At 39.7% G+C, this 17,753-nt stretch overlaps 1 protein-coding gene across 3 annotated transcripts in view; it reads right to left on the bottom strand.

The window, feature by feature from the left end:
• PRKN (parkin RBR E3 ubiquitin protein ligase) overlaps positions 1 to 17,753 on the bottom strand; it is a 1,163,915-nt gene that overhangs the window by 529,251 nt on the left and 616,911 nt on the right. For all 3 annotated transcript variants that reach the window (XM_031456655.2, XM_031456658.2, XM_031456656.2), the window contains exon 6: positions 12,998 to 13,113. In XM_031456655.2, the coding sequence (XP_031312515.2) occupies positions 12,998 to 13,113 (116 nt within the window). The remainder of the gene's footprint in view (positions 1 to 12,997; positions 13,114 to 17,753) is intronic.

Below are 17,753 nucleotides of genomic sequence, written 5' to 3'. Positions count from 1 at the left end.
AAATAGATATTTCTAATTATAAATCTGACTGCAGCGCAGAGTTTCTCTTTCTCAAGAAAGCTGACGATGAATATGTAAGTTGCACAGGTATTAGTCAACATTTTATGTCTACCAGAGAGGCTTTTAAATATCTCTGACCAATTTTAAACCTGCTGCAGAAACATCCTCGCCGAGTACAAAGTCCGAGGTTATTTGAAGAATGCTGTCTGCAAAGAATTCGATTTCACACGAGCAGCTCAGAAGGGACATTTACATACTGTTCAGCGAAGTGTGGCCTTTCATTTAGATCGAATGACTGTTCTAAGCTAACCTGCTTAGTTTTGATTCCAGGTTCTCTTGTGCCCGTACAAGATGGTAAGTGATAGCTGTCAGTGTCAGCTTGCTTAGCAGAAGAACTTCACAGAGAGTTAAACAGGATCGTTCTCTGTCAGTGTCATTGTATAATAAAAACAGAAAATCTGTTAAATCCAGTAATTGTTCAATTTTCTTTTCATGTAATTCATTGCCTCAGAGTAAGGCTTTTGGAAGTTTATTCTCTTCCAGATGGTGAAGTATCTGACATGATTGTGAATTCTAGTGCAAATTCAGTTTAAAAGTTCCACATTGAATGTATCCTTTGTTTTTAAAGTGACAATATGAAAACATATTTCAGTGGAATACAGCATTAAGGTTAGAAACAATGTCCTTACTAAATTTAGGAATGTATGGAGCATGCTTGGAAGCACTCATATAAAGTTAGGAATGCATGTAACTCCTAACTGTGTTCAAACAAGCGGTAATATTCTACCAATCAAAGCAGAAGCTGCAGTTGTCAAAAGTTACAAATATCTTTACAAAGACAGTAACTGAACCACAAAGTTGTGACTACACTGATACTGGATACAAAAGCATCTCTGTTGTCTCTCAGTAGCCCATTACCAGTCAAACTTTTAGGAAAGTTTCAGCCTTGAGAAAACTACTTCGTACATCAAGTCTAGTGCCTCCTGCAGGATGGCAGAGTAAATCACCCCAAACGTGCCACTTCGGCGTAAGAATTATTCTGATCTGAAGCCAACTGAGAGGAAGCAGATACAAGGAAGGCTCTCTGCCCTCCCTGATTTACCTCAAAAGAGGACAGGGACATGAAGGACAGAAGTTAATCACTGGAGACAATTTTAGATCTTTATCAGCCGAGAGGGCACCAGAGGGATCTACATAACAAACTTCACCAACTAGATCTTCTCTTCTGTTAGTTCCACCACGTGTTTACCTTCCCAAGATTTGCTGCCCTAGAAGTTCACTGTCCTTTCCCTTAGTCTTGTCACTTCTCTACAAATGCACTGTTCCTTGGTTAAGAGGCTACAGAAGCCCGAGTCCTAATCATCCCTCTGAGTTACTCATCTCTGGGAGCTCCCACAGGCATGTGTGTTATGTGTGCTGATAAACTGCTTTTTTTTTCTTTTTTAATCTGTCTTTTGTTAGAACCCCAGCTGGAGAACCTAGAAGTATAGAGGGAGAACTTTCTTCCCTCCCCTACACTACAATAGTATTAATGACTTTACAAGAGTGTTCTAAATTTGTTTGCATTTTGTTCAAAATCGATAAGCAATCTGTAATCAAAGTATTCAACTAACGAGTGCCTCAAATCTTCAGCTTTTGAAGCTTTGACATAAATCATTGTGCAAGAAGACATTGAACTAATGAAAAAGTAAAGGAGAAACTGATTAGATTAAATGATGAGAACTCAAATGATACACTAGATTTCCATTCTGAAATCTATAATTGAACCTCGGGAATATTTCAATTTGTGGGAAGAATCTTTCAGCACAACTCTTATTTTTAATCAGGAGTTTTTATATTGATATCGCAAAGAAATATAATTGGGAAAACTTCTGATTTTGCTGTATCTAAATGTGGCAAAACTTTCAAAATATGTATAAATAAAAATAACTTATTTGGCAAGTTCTGTTTTGTAAAAATGCTTGTCAAAGAAAATTTCTCTAAGTGAAGCAAAAAAAAAAAAAAAAAAAAAAACCAGTACTTGGGAAAATTCTCTGTCAGAACTATTTGCTCATTTTAATTAGAAAAAGTTAGACTTGAGATTACTTTATCAAAATCTTCTCTGAACTTGCTACCAGAGGTAGATTTTCTCAATTAAAAATAAGATGATCTGCAGAGAAATATCAACTGGAGGTGTTAACAATTTTAAATGTTTCAGTCACACTACAACTTTGAAGGAGACTACAGGCAACTGTATTTTTTTAATTAAAAAAGAAAATAATACAAACATATATTTTAAACAAAATGGCTTGGGAGGAGGAACCAGACGAGGACCAGCAACGTCAGCACCAGGAGTCAGAGTCTGGCTTTGGGTTCAAGGGCCAGGGTCCCTCCCAGGATGACATACAAGGAGGAAGTGCTCTAGCAGAGCAAGTCGCGTCAGCGTCCAGCTGGCTGGACGTAAAAGAGTAGGGAACGGGTAAACCGGTGCATCCTCTTCTGAGATACATACAAATCACTCTGAGCATCTTTAAAATGCTGTCTCGGTCAGGTGAAAGAATCACTGGGAGGATGGCCTAAAGAACAACATTTGGGTCCCTGTTTTATAGCGATGCCACTGAGAACACACTGAGAGGTGTCACCAGGCTCTGTCCTGCCTGGGCGAGCCTTCTCCACCACACCACTCAACCGTGAGCCTGTACAGCTGGCACCCGCATTCTGTGCTTCCCATAAAAGCACGCTTATCTCAGTTGGGGCCCCTGGACCAGTTCCTCGAGTCACAGATGACCTCAGTAAATATCTGCTGAATGAACAGACTGACTGACTTTTAAGCTCTCTCTATGAGCGAGGATGTGTTAAAGATCACAGATGCTGGACTAACATTGCTCGCCCATGATACTGATATTAGCAGATGCTGGTGTCTGTACGCACACTTCTGCACACCACTGTGTGGGTGTCATGGAAGGACTATCACGATAGCACATGAAGTAGCCCTTGGTGTTGTGAAAATCTACGTCTAGATCTAGAAAGCCTTAACATTCCATTCCCAGCGCACTTCAGATACAGGGTTTAAGGCCATGTTTTCTCTGACACAGAATTTGTCAAATTAACAGGTAACAGAATCAACACATCATGACCCTTACTTCAATAAATAACTTGTCTGCACTCCAGGTTATTGAGACCATTGCTTATTTGGTTGCAAACAGCCCTACAAGCTGTGGAAGCCACAAAGCACAAATCTGCAAATATTTAATTCTGAGTGTCGTGGGAAACACTAGCTACATACATGATGTTTACAGAGGGCGAGGCGGATCAGGTCGTTGCTTACCTCTAAAGGACTATCCCAGCAGTTTAAAATTTCTGAGGATGTGAATCAGTACAAATATTACTTGCAATAGACAGAACTTCTTCCCCTCAACAAGTTTATAATCAATTGTTAATTATAAGGCTAAATTTGTAATTAAAAACAAATGCGCAAATCACTCACCATACTTTTCTAAGCAAAATTAGCTCCTTAAAGACTATGTGGACATGTATTTCCAAAGAAAATGGACCTGAAAAATAACGCCGGACCATCACCCAAGTCCTAGTGAGGGCTACTTGGATGCTTTAGGAATACAGTCACTTTTTAACATCCACCATCAGAAAATGAACCGTTTAAAAACCAGAGTTATAACATGCAAGGTTGACCTTAACGGATGCAAAATTGGTCCAGAAGGATTTGCAATATTGTCCTACTAGTACCAGCGGGGGCTGCTGTGCACCCGCAGTGACAGTTAAATGAAAAGGTGAGGCATATGAATTTCATGCACAAGCAGCTGTAACATCTCCAGGAAGCCCCGCTGAAGCAGCCGCTTGGATCTGAAATCTACAGGGTTCACTGCAGGAGAAATGAAGGTCACTGACTGACATTAAAACTGACACGACTCACATTTCAAAGTACCAATGTTGATAAAATACTTCTGTTTTTATAAGTCACTGACCCCAAACAATATAGCTGAGTAATCTACCTCCTATGAGTTGGACTTTGAAATTTGACTTTCTCCTTTATTCCTATTAGTGCCTTGAAACTCTCCACTGATTTCAGGTTAATTTATTTTATTTTATTGTTTTGGAAAATTCCATTAGATTCAGAAGGGATTTTTTTTAACAGGAGAGCGTTCCATATAAAAAGAACTTGTTTTGTGTTTGTCGCGCTGCATGAAACAGATTTGCCTTAATTCAAACCAGCAAACATTTTTGTAAATCTCTTTGATGCAGAGACTTGTGGAGGACCTCGTGGCATCAGTCACATTTGCACGTCAGTCAGGCTTGGACCTCGTCCTTCAAGCAGCCTACAGCTCAGCAGAGCAGACAGACATGTACATAGTTGTTTTCTTCAACTCTTACTGGGTTTTGAACTCTTTGTATCTCACTATACTGCTGGTATTTTCCTTTTCACATGCAAACCTACCTTCCAACCTCACAAGATAGATTGCCTTTTACTGTCCAGAGAAAACTGGGACCATGCCGGGGTAAGGTGTGATGAGAGAAAAAAACGATGTAGATGACACAGAACTTGGTGTGTGGTTGGTTCAACCAGCTCCCTGTGCTATGACTAGATGTCATTTTTAAAATGTCAGCCTCAGTTTCTTCATATGTTAGATAGCTGTTCAAATAATTTGCAATTAGTTTAAGTAGAGTTACAGGTTATTAAGCACCCCTTTTGAATTTCAAAGGAGGCCATGCAATGACCTTTATGGAAGCTTTTACCCACATGAAGGATTCTCCTTTCTGGAAGGGTTTATAGCAGCTTTCCCTCAAGACTGGATCAGATTTAGGTGTGCCAAATTTTTTCAGGAAAGAATTACTCACAGCTTAGGTAGAGCGATCCCCCCCCCCCCCCCCGGGGCCTGGGCGCAGTGTGAAGCAGCCTGCTTCAAGCTGGAAGACATACCTTTGAAGTTTCCTCTTTCATCTTAAAAAGTTGTAAGACACTTCATTCCACTACAGAACATGCTCCTGTTAATTGTAATATAAATTTGGTATTCTGATTTATCTTTCTCTAAACTGCTATGTAAAACGGACACTCGAAGATACACCAGTACTTAAAGGAAAGTACGTTTTGTTCCTGGCACGTTACGTTACCTAGGAGTATACATACTATTTGGGTTTAACAAGAGAAATTTACAGATCTGTGCACTCAGAGAAGGTCACTGGTGCTGTGACACACACATACAAACTCCAAGGATTTTTCCATTACAGAAATAAAGCCACTTACTTAAAAAGACCATGTTAAAGATTTCAGTTAAATTCTACGTGAGTATGTCTGTAGTCTCTGACAATGCTCTTCACAACCTGATGACCCAATATAAATCGTAAGTTCCCATCTGACGTCAAGACGTGGAGAGAGTTAAATCGATAGAAGATAGCCATTAAGTAGCGTCTCAAAAATTAGACAGAAAAGGAACATATATACTAATTCTAAATCATAAAAAGGCCAAATATAACCAAAATTAAAATGTGAATTGACAAGTGAAGCTTAAACGTAACAAATGCTTTCAAAGGGAAAATGCCTCAGACTCCCATTTCTCCATCTCTCTTTGTTAAATGACTAAGTGAATTCATACCAAAGCACTGTCAAATGGTGGTTAAATCCTTCTCTCCCAGGGACACCAAGCACAAGTCCAAACAGACTTTTAGGTAAATCTTTACTCATCTCCAAGCCCAAGCAAATCTTTTAAGTGTGGAATCCAAGGCAGCATTGCTTCTATAGGTTGAATGAATCATTAAGACAAATTTGAAAGCAAGAAAATTATAAAAAGCATTTACATCAAACAACAATGGCATCAAAAACCTAAGTCTTTACTGGAAGAGTTGAGGGAAATGGCAAGGGAGCACTGCTGCTGGACTGAATGTCCTGCTGGGAGGTGGATTTTAATACATGTTTCTGGAAGGCTAAATTTTGACTGTATACATGGTAATTTTTTAGTTTGTCTTCAGCTTTGTAAACTGGGGAATAATAAATAGAGGTGAGAAGACGTAGAGAGATGCACTGGGCAGCCTTGGAAGAAGCAAAGCAGAGGAAGGGGTGGTGCCTTTTTTCTTTTGCCAAATGATGTTATGGTAATGATTTTTCTATTTTGTATGTTTTCAAGTTTTATATTTTTAAATTTTAGGAAGAATCATTTTGTAAAGTAAGAAGTAAACAATCTTATGGTTACTGGGGAAAGGGGGTGGGGAGGGATAAATTTGGGAGTTTGAGATTTACAAATGTTACTCATCATATATAAAAATAGATTTTAGAAAGTTTCTTCTGTGTAGCACAGTGAACTATGTTCAATAGCTTATAATAACCGTTAATGAAAGAGAATATGAAAGCAAATATATGTATGTATGTGCATGACTGGGACATTGCACTGTACACCAGGAATGGACACACTGTAACTGACTGTACTTCAATTAAAAAACAAATCACAGTGCAGAAATACTGCTTTCCCCCCGGGGGCACCTGATAGCGGGGTAAGCCTCAAGACATAATACTAGTGGGGGAAGGAATACAAGTGCCACTCTGGCATCGCCCACATCATTTTTATATGGCTGAATATTGTTATTCCAGTTGGGGTATCTAGGAATGTGATGTAACTTTCGATTTAATTTCTATTGGGAATACTTAACATTATAGCCATTCTACCTTCAAGTGCTGACATGTCTGTTCTTGGCTCAAGTTTTTGCTTTGTGTTCAATTTGCTACTTTTTACTCATACATCTAAGACTATCAACTGATGACCTTGTGTGAATGAAGATCAACCCACCACTGCAGGTAAGTAGAGGGGACTGCAAGGCCAGATGGCAGATGGGAGCCTGCTGGTTCGCAAAAAACCTCAGGATGTTTTGGCCCTCACATAGTTCACTTTTTTAAGAGAGAGGAAAATACTTTATATACAATGTAAACTCAAAAGATACAAACCATGTATCTGAATTAAATTTCAGCCTAAAGTCTGGAAATGAGTAACATATCTATTTTATATGTTTTCCTACATATTACAACCACATATGTGTCACTTGGAAAGCAGTGTCATTGAAAATTTCATTTTTTATTTCTGCATCTGGCAGCAGACAGGACCACAAACAAGTGCTTTCTCAAATGATAGGACTGATTTATAAGCTGTGAACAAGCACTGTTCCTACCTTCAGAAGTTTTTCAGAACCAGTCAGAGCCTTATAGATTACCAACTTCAATTCTTGGATTTCATAAGGAACTTGGAGGCTTAAGAGATTGTTATTTTGCTAAGGTCAAAAAGTTAGCTCAGTGGCACTGGAGCTCCTTGAATATAAGTTATTATACACTTGGTAAGAATTATTATTAAGGAAGTAGATGAAATGTATGTCAATCTCTTTTTACACAAAGGTATACGTTTGTAAGCACAAAAATAAGTACTTGCCTTGTTATCAATCCTCTAAAATCTATTTCACAGGACAGAAGCAGGATACATGCTTCTGAACTCATTCTAGGAGGCCAACGTTACATTAATACCAAAACCAGACAAATAGAAGAAACCTACAGACAAATATCTCTCATGGAGATACAAGCAAAAATACTCAACAAAATATAGCAAATCAAACCTAAAAATATACAAAAATAATTATATACAGTGGTCAAGTGGGATTTATTCTAGGTATGTAAGGCTGATTCAACATTGAAAAATGAATTAATGTAATCCATTATATCAACAGACTGAAAAAGAAAAATCACATTATAATATCAATAGATGCAGAAAAGAAATCTGACAAAATCTAATACCCATTCATGATAAAAATTGTCAGTAAACTAGGAATGGAGGGGGACTTCCTCAAATTGATGCATTCAATCAACAAAATATCTATGACTAATGCCATACTTAATGGTAAGAAACTTGAACTTTCCCAGTAATATAAGGTACAAGACAAGAGTGTACTCTCTCACTATTCCTTTTTTAACATCATACAGAAAGTCCTAGCTAAAGCAATAAGGCAAGAAAACAAAATAAAGGTGTACAGATGGGGAAGGAAGACAAAAAACTGTCTTTGTTCACAGATGACATGATCATCCAAGCAGAAAATCTAAAAACAAGAAAAGCTGGAAATAATAAGCAATTATTGCAAGTTTGCAAGGTACAAGGTTAATATGCAAAAGCCAATTGCTTTCCTATACACCAACAATGAATATGTGGAATTTGAAACAAAACCACAATACTATTACATTAGTACCTGAAAACTGAAATACTGAAGTATAAATCTAACAATATATAAAATAAAACCTATATGAGGAAAACTATAACACTCTGATGATTAAAAAATCAAAGAACTAAATAAATGGGGTGTTCTATGTTTGTGGATAGGAAGACTCAATATTAACAGGATGTGGGTTCTTCCCAAATTGATGCATACGTGCAATGCAATCCTAATTAAAATCCCAGCAAGTTATTTTATGAATATCAACAAACTGGTTTTAAAGTTTAGATGGAGCAGAAAAAGACCCAAAATAGCCAACACAATACTGAAGGAAAAAACAAAGTTGGAGAACTGACATTCCCTGACTTCAAGACTTACAATGAATCAAGCAATTGATTCAGCTACAGCAATCAAGACAGTGTAGTATTGGTGAAATAACAGACATGGGTATCAGTGGAACAGAACAGTGAGCCCAGAAATAGACCTTGTAAATATAGTCAACTGATCTTTGACAAAGAACAAAAGCAATACAACAGAACAAAGGTCTCCTTTTCAACAAATGACACTGGAACAACTGGACATCTACATGCAAAAATGGGCCTAGACACAGACCTTACACCCTTCACAAAAATTAACTCAAAGTCATAGACCTACATGTAAAACACAAAACAATAGAACTCTTGGGAGATAACATAGGAGAAAATCTCGATGACCTTGGGTATGACACAACATTTTAGATACAACACCACAGCCACGATACATGAAAGAAATCATTGATAAGCTGCATTTCATTAAAATTCAAAACTTTTGCTCTGCAAAAGACGATGTCAAGGTTATGAGAAGGCAAGCCACAGACTGAGAGAAAATATTTGCAAAAAACACATCTGATAAAGGACTTATCCAAAATATATAGGAAACCCTTAAAACTCAACAAAAAGGAAACAATCTAATTTAAAAAAATGGCCCAAAGACCTTACCAGACACCACACCAAGGAAGACATACAGCTGGCAAATAAGCATATAAAAAGATGTTCCACATCATATGTCATTCCAGAAACATAATTTAAGGCAACAGTGAGGTATTACTACACAGTCATTAGAAAGGCCAAAATCCAGAACACTGACAACATCAAATGCTAGAGAAGGTGGGGAGCATCAGCAACTGCCATGCATTGCTGGTGGAAAGGAAAATGGCACCGCCACTTTGAAAGATAGTTTGGTGGCTGCTTACAAAACCCTTACCATATGATCCAGCAATCATGTTCTTTGGTAATTACCCAAGGGAGTTGAAATGTATGCCCACACAAAAACCTGCACATGGATGTTTATAGTAGCTTTATTCAAAATTGCCAAAACCTGGAAGCAACCAAGACATCCTTCAGTAGGTTAATGGGTGAGTAAACTGTGGTTCATCCAGACAACAGACTGCCATTCAGTGCTAAAAAGAAATGAGCTATCAAGCCATGGAAAGACCTGGATGAAACTTACACGCACATTATTAAGAGAAAGAAGCCAATCTGAGGAGCGTACATACTATATGATTCCAACTACATGGCATTCTGGAAAAGGCAAAACTATGGAGACCATAAAAAAGTTCAGTGGCTGCCAGGGGAGAAGGGCAGAGCACAGAGAATTTTTATGGCAATGAAATATTCTACATGATATTATAATTGTGGATATATCATTATATATTTGTTTAAGCTCATAGAATGTACAGCACCAAGAATGAATCCTAAGGTAGACTATGGACTTTGGGTGATTACAACATGTCAGTGTAGGTCATCCTTTGTAAAAAATGCACCATTTTGGTGAGGATGTTGATAATGGGGGAAGCTATGTATGTGTGGAAACAGGAGGTATATGTGAAATATCTTTAACTTCTTTTCAGTTCTATTGTAAACCTAAAACTGCTCTAAAAATAACACTTTAAAACTTCTTACCTTGCATTAGTAAGATAAGGAATATACAGAAAACAATATTTACAGATAAATTAACACTATTCTCTGGTTTCAATCTAATATGTAGTTAATTATGTCTAATTTGACAAAGGGCATATGGTTAGTACACAACTGAAAATAAATAAAATAAACATAAAGTATAGATACCATAAGACTATTTTCAAATGTGCAATTAATAATGACTTTTGATTTACTTCCAGGAACATACAATATTTTAAATCAAAATCAAAGGAATATACTTAAATTCGTAAGTCGGTAAACTTTATATTAATAAGGACACACTGATATTATTTATAATGAATGAGAAAGTAATTGCAGAGGCCAGATCTGTTTTTCAGATTCTTCCTAAACCTTTCACACTGAGAAAGTTTGCGATACTCTTCTCCCACAACAGAAAATGCAAATAAGTGAAAAGTGCTTGAACTTACTCGTAACAATTTAGAAACCAAATATTAATGAGAAAAATAATGTCCCTTCAGAGACTAAAAATATGAACATAATACTGGAGCAGATGTAGGAGGGAGCCCTCTCAAACATGGACATTCACAGTCTAAAATGGTGCAACCTTTCCAGAAACAAATTTGGCGATATGCATCAAGAACTTTCAATGTGTTTACCATTGCCCTACTATTCCAATTCCTATGACTGTGTTCTTAGATTCAAAGCATGGAGCCTGTGATTTCTGTAAAAGGATATGGAGTTTGGTCTTACTGAGCAATAGGGAAATGACTGAATAGAGTGTTCCCATATAGTGGAATCTTAGGTACCAACTAAAAATGTGTTTTTGTGGAATATTTCATGACAGAGAAATTTTATCATGATGCCATGTTAAATGTAAAAAAATCACATACAAAATTATACATACAAGGTGATTATATATGGCAAACATTTAGGCATACTTAAGATACTGGAAAGAATTAAACCAAAATCTTATTAACCATGAGGGTAAAATTTCTACCATTTTAAATAAATTATTTCTAAAATTAAAAAATGAAGTATGAGTTGGGAAAAAACCCACAACCATCAGCAAAGCGCAGATGCAGAGTACTGGAGTGGCCTCGTGCAGGCTTTAATGACATCCCTCTGTGTGAATCTGCCCACTTAAGAAGAGTCATTTTCACTATCCTAACAGAGGGCATTCCTTTGCTGCCTTAAATGAGAAGGGGCCTTATTCAATCAAGCGTTTAATTATACATACACACTTAAATCTAACTGAATATAGTAGCTTCCATTTATAAAATCGCCCAAAAGTAATAACAGGAATTTTTTTATTGCAAGAGGCAATATTATTTTCCCAGGAATTATCTCCTTGTGTATCTGGGAGGTGACTCATTTCCTTCGAAAGCTGTTGTGAGTTATTCATATAAAGGTGACAGCTTGGCAGCAGGAAACACAGAGGGCAACGCTCATAGCAAGATAATGTGATCTGCACTACATATTTTGATGCCATCTTTATCAGCTTTAATGGAAGGTTCTAAAATACTGGCTGGTGGGCTGCACTCTGACTAACAAAAGTTGTTTTGAATTTCTCCTTTGCAAAATTGAAAAGGGATTTTTAACTGCCTATTGCTTTCAGAGCAGTCAAGACCTCGGTTTTAGCACTTTCCAGTTCCTCCCCTGAAAAAGCAGAAGAGTCAGCTGTCCCTCTTGCATGCTGCAGGGCCGGCCTCACGCGGCCATTCGCCGCGCCCAGGGCGGCTGAGACCTGCAGCTCAGGCTGTGCCCTGCGGCTCCCTCCCACAGCAGGAGCTAAATGTGCAGCAAAAGTAAAACATCTCATTTTTCCTTCCTTCTTGGGAACAAGTTTGTTCAACAAAAGTTGTTAAGGTTTTTAGGCTTCTATTAGCATTTTAATTTAAATTTATTAAGGGATAGAAGTACTATGTTGGAAGTATTAACATTCACCGATCATGAAATTGTACAGTTTAAATCAACTTTAAAAAGCCATGTAAGCACAGTCCCAAAGGCCAAAGAGACAATGCTTAAATGATTAGGGTAAATAGCTGTCTTTGCTTAAAAGGTTGGAACAGAAAAAAAAAATCTTTGACTTTATTCATTAATTCATTTTGGCATTTCAGTAAAAGTTCTTCCTGGTGTCAGGGCTAAGGCCTGTCTATTGCAATTTCACATCTAGCCAACCTCCGAGCATCTGTGATAAAGCTCATTCCTTTTACTCTGTTCACATGAATAGCGCCCAGCAAGGAATTCTCCTCGCAGCCGTCCACTCTGCAGCGTCAACAGGCTCAGGGCTTTCTGTCGTCCTTGGTTCCCAGACCACAGTTCAAATCTAGTCATTAGCCTTTTTCCCCCTAACAGGTCATCTGCGCAGTTTACTTCTGTCACCATTTTCACTGAAATTAGAAATAACCATGTTCCAAACTAGCTACATGTTTTTATTTGGGGACATGAATATCTGTCAAGCACCAACACAAATAGCGACAGGTGTGTGGAAGAACTGACGTGCACGGAGAAGACGTTTTAAAAGTAAGATGTTAGGGCCACCGAGTCCAAGAATTAGTGGTGTTCATAAATTGCTGCTGCATTCCTAATGTTATTTAGCACCGTGTTTTCATCTACTTTAGAACTCACTGATATCAATACATTTGTTTATATTTTAATAACACAGAAGATTTCACTAATTTTTAGATATAAATTGTTTCACTTATAAGCTAGGATCCTACCTGACTACTGGCTAAACTAAGGATTTGGCAATTTAAATAGTTTCATCACATTAAAATATACCCCAATCGGGTGGACAGCATCAGAGTAAAGAAGAAAAGAGAAACCGCTGAGGAAGGTAGGTCCTTGCAGGAGGGCACGGTTGGGAACGCAAGACGTGGAGCGCGACTGTGTTTTCAGACCCTTACCTGACGTCCGTACATGTTATGCAGGTGATGCCGCGGCTGTTTGTTGTGATCAGGTTCAAAGCTACTGATGTTTCCTTGCCAGAGGTCGGGTGTGCTCCACATTTAAAGAAAAATTCCTGAAAGAATGAGAAATACAATTACATACACGGAAGCCAGCTGGCCGTCTCCCCGCCTCTACACATTTCCACAATAAAGAGTCCCTTCAGGAGGAGGAGAGATCTAGCGTGAGGAATGAGTTAGAAATAAATCGTCACATCTTTTGAGGGGAATTAATGTCTTTGTGCCAAAGTACTCAGCACCTTTCTCAGAAGGGTCCAAGCATCTGCTAGTCTTTCCTTCTTTCTCTCTTTCAGCCAGGAGCTGGGCATACCCTGCACCCCCTGCTCACCTCTCACTGTAAGGGAGCCTGGTAGAATAACAGTGTGGGTGCAGGAGGAAGCCTGAAATTGCATCTCGAAAACGACGAAGAGGTCCTTCAGACCCTGAGCAGTGAAATGACTTGCCCAAAGTCAAACAATCAGAGGGGAAGCCAGGAAGTAACTCAGGCGTCTTAAACAGGAACTCAGTACTTTTTCTATGGGGTCACCACACAGCTGGGCAGTTAGCAGCAAGACTACAGCGCAGAGCAAGAAATGTAGGGATCCCAACGGTCACAAGCACGTGAGTGACGCAGACGTGCAGAGGAGCAGAGTGTGGCTCTCCCCTGAGCTCAGAGCCAGCCCTCGTTTCACCCTCTCAGCATCCCAGGGCTCCCGGGAGACCCGTGCCCACTCCCCATGCCAGGCAGCTCAGGATGTCTTAGACGCACCGCCTCCCTTCTGAGCTCACGTCCCAGACCTGTCCTGCCCCGCGCTCCTTGACCTCAGCTCTTCATAGAAGTCACATCCCTTTGAGGGATGATATTCTCCCTTCTCAAACAGAATCTTTTTTACTTTTCTTGTTTTTTCCCTCTGCTTTTCCTGGATTTGTTCACACACCCCTTCCTCCTCTCACACACCAAGGTGTTTGGCCGGTGAGTGCTCTGCTTCCTGTTGAGCAATCGGTGCACCTTCCATGACAATAATACCCATGAAGTTCAATTTTCTGCCACTGCAAAAATTCCATACAAATGTAACCCTGGCTTATACACTTCATCCTCAACTCCCTTTGTGTATGACCACTTGGATATGGAAAGTACTTTCCCTTTAAACACTAGACCTGGTGTCCACAAACATTTATGAAAGCACCCTGTACTGTGTTTTCAGCTTCACAGGTCATATGTCTTGCTGCACTGCTCAGCTCTGCATACTGTCTACAAGCAGCCATGGACAATATGCATGTGAATGGATGTGGCTGTATCCTAATAAAACTTTATTTATAAAAACATGTGGCAAACTGGATTTTGCCCACAGGAAGCTTGCCCACCCCTGCAGTAGACAATGAGCTATTTGTGGAATGTCTTATTCACATTTGTATCCTAATAGTATCTGGCATAGGACAAGCATTAGCTATATTTTCTCAAATTAAAAAAACAATCAACAGATGTATTTAATAAATGCTACCAGTGTGTCTTTATACATTTGACATCACCACCCTTAATCTGTCTTTTCCCTGCTTGTTACCAAGCTAACCTCCCCCTCCTCTGAGCTGAGACACAGCGATACAGTGAGCCACACCTGTGGGTCTCAGAGTCCAGTGTGCATCAGAACCGCCTGGTGGGGGGAGCTCGTTAAAGCCGACATCACTGAGACCACCCCAGATCTTCTAATTCAGTAGTTCCGACATGCGACCAAGGATTTGCATTTCTAACAAGTTGCCAGGTGATGCTGTTCCTACTGCTCTGGGACCACACTCCTGAGAACCATGGAGTTGCAGCAACATTAGTGGTAAAGGGAGTAAACCACATTCATTCTCTCAGGAGACAACAGCTATAGCAGACCTTGCTTATACCACAGCTGGAAATTATGCCGCAGCTCAGGTAAAGTGTGCTCCTCTTCAAAAATCTGGAGTTTGTCTCAAACAGAGAAATGTCCCAAAGCCAGGTGTTTGGAACCCAGGCTGCTCTTAGCTACATGTGTCTTACCATCTCCAGATGGTGTAGCAGCTAGTTAGCCAGAACCCATCCCAGCTGGGGCAAGTGCGACAGCATTCAGCCCCCCGGCCTGCAGGCCTCAGCCCCGCAGGGGAGGGTGAGCCCACGGTCCTGTGATAAAGGATGGCGCACCGCGCATCTGACGGGGCCCTTTCGGGTGCGTCTCCGGAGTTCTGCACGGCTCCCCCGAGGCAGCGTGGAAATCGTACTGATTGTTTTTGTTTTCTCTTTTAACATGGAATCTTACTCTTTTCACTTGAGTTTTTGAAATGATAGAAATCCTTCAAAGGTCAGTTCAAGGATATTATGAAAAAGAGTTAAGGCAATTCTTGACCACCCAAACAAGAAGTCTGAAGGGCATGACCGACCCTTTCAAAATACACTGAGCTGGCTGTGACTGCTTTTTGCAGACATGAAAAAAAAAATCCTCACTCATAACGAAAAGTAATTCCTCCAAAACAGCTGAGTTGGCTGGACTATTGAGAAGGTATTTCATATACAGATAAATAGATAGATAGTATTTATATTTTTTCTTAGCTTGCAGGAAGCTACTGGTAGACATTCAGCTAACAAATCACAAACTGCTCTAACACTAGATAAAACTCAGCCAGATAAAATCCAAAATCCCTTTTATTGGAGGTGGATTTTTTTTTTAACAAGCAATGGTATCGTGAGTTACAAATATTTGAAAAATTCCAGTAATTCATATGGTGTGACAGAATTAAAATACAAATTAGCAACTCTACATATGAAATATGCAAGCGTCACCAGTGAATTCAGCGTCTTCTCCGCCGGTTTTTATGAAAGGAGGTTGTTCTACAGCCAGAGTAGCAAAGATGGTGGAGGGTCCAAGACTTCACCCCACTTGCAAGCTAACAGGTTAGACTGCCACCATCTCATGGATGCTGGCAGGAGACACAGGCTTCTGGGTCAGAAGCAAAAACTGCCTGGCTCAGAGCCCAGGCAGAATGAACTACGGGCATCGTGATTACGCCTGTTCCTCTGCACCTCAGCTCCCAGGGGATGCAGTGGCCCAGCCAAGTTAGATGCTTCACATACAGGGCTTCTGCATCACAGCTGAGGACCCTGAGCTTAGGGAACCCACGTCTTTTATAAGGACATTCCCTTTGTCCTAAAGGGAGACACTGTCTTTATGAGACTGGATAATAAGCTGGTCCACTTTTACCCTAGAGAGAGCCACTATCATTATTTTCCAGGTTGTTCACGAAACAATTTCCTTGAAAAGATTGTCCAGGAAAAAAGGGTGGTTAGTGCCTCTCTCATAAGATGTGCAGAAACCGGAGAGAACCTGGAAAAGTATCTCCCATTAGCAACAGCACCTTTTCCTGCAGGCTGATCAGCAGGGCTGCCTGGTCGTCTCATGTCCTATACAATCAACGGGTTAGCATTTTCCAAGTCTTTCTGAGATTTGTAGGCTGCATTCAAAACGTACAAACAATAAAGCAAAACCGAACAGAATTAAGAAGAACTTTTTAAAAAAAGTCTATCGTGGGTTTTTCAGCCTGCTTACATAGAGTTGTAATCTCACAGCTGCATGATTCTTTTGGAGTAATTGTCTACGAATTCCGCTTTTCCGTGTTTTTTTTTTTTTCCCCTCTTTGCTGTTCAGATTGAAAAATCAAGGCTGCCAAAGCCAGAAAAATCTTCCAGCTAGAACTCAGGAGTGTGGGCAGGAAGCCGACACCACCGTGAGAGCTGGTCGTCACGGCATGACACCATCTGATTCCCACAAGGGGCCCAGGAGACACCTCAGCCTGGGCTAGGTGACAGCGGTTATGCCCCAGGGCCTGGCTGCTCGAGGTGGCATTACGCTTTTCCAGTGGGTGCCAGGCTTGACCAGCAAAGTTGCTTCTATGTCACCAGAGATACAGTCCCCTGTGGCTGCAGCCGGGACACGTTCTTGTTGATTGGGGGACACCTGTCAATTCCAGTGAAGGTAATACAGGATCCTTAACTGTGGAGAAATAAAGATTTCAAAGGGACCCACCTATCTTTCACAAATGCCAGCTTACAGGTAAATCAGCTACCAAAAAAAAAAAAAAAAAAAAAAAAAAAAAAAAAAAAAGAAAAGAAAAAGACCCAAAACAAATCAAGTCCCATTAAATTAAACAAATTCTTCCACCTAACCAGGAGCTATCCATCCCACTGGCGGGCTCATTTCATTTGTACCCATGCACTCAATTCTGGGAAGACTTAATTAACTATGCAACTAAAATCTATGACAATAGTTGGCCAGTTTTTTTTTTTCCAAATAATAGTGTAAACTATTTTTTAAAAATGAAAAAAATAATCCCAGAGTAAGACCTTAAAAAACGTTCTTGCCTTTACAGTGTGACTTTGTTAAATGCTTTTAAATCCTTGTTAAATAAGGTGAAAAGCACCTTATTAGTACTAAACAGAAGATCCAAACTCCAACAGAGTTACATTCTTTAAGTTCTTAGAAACATACATTTTTGCCATTTCTGTGGACAAGGCTATGATTCTGTCCTTCCATTCTTTTATCATAACCCACCCGTCCTTTCCTTTCAGACCATAGAGGCCTGGCCCTCTAGCTAAATCAGACCTGTAGAAACAATGGTATAGCAAGGGAGGGGCCTGTGAACATTTCGGTTCAACTGTTGAAAGCCACCTCCTTTTCCTCACGCCACTCTGCCACCAGACTCA

Source organism: Camelus dromedarius, chromosome 6 (genome assembly GCF_036321535.1).
Source record: "Camelus dromedarius isolate mCamDro1 chromosome 6, mCamDro1.pat, whole genome shotgun sequence".
NCBI classification, from domain to species: Eukaryota; Metazoa; Chordata; class Mammalia; order Artiodactyla; family Camelidae; genus Camelus; species Camelus dromedarius.
This window is presented reverse-complemented; position numbering and strand designations above follow the sequence as displayed.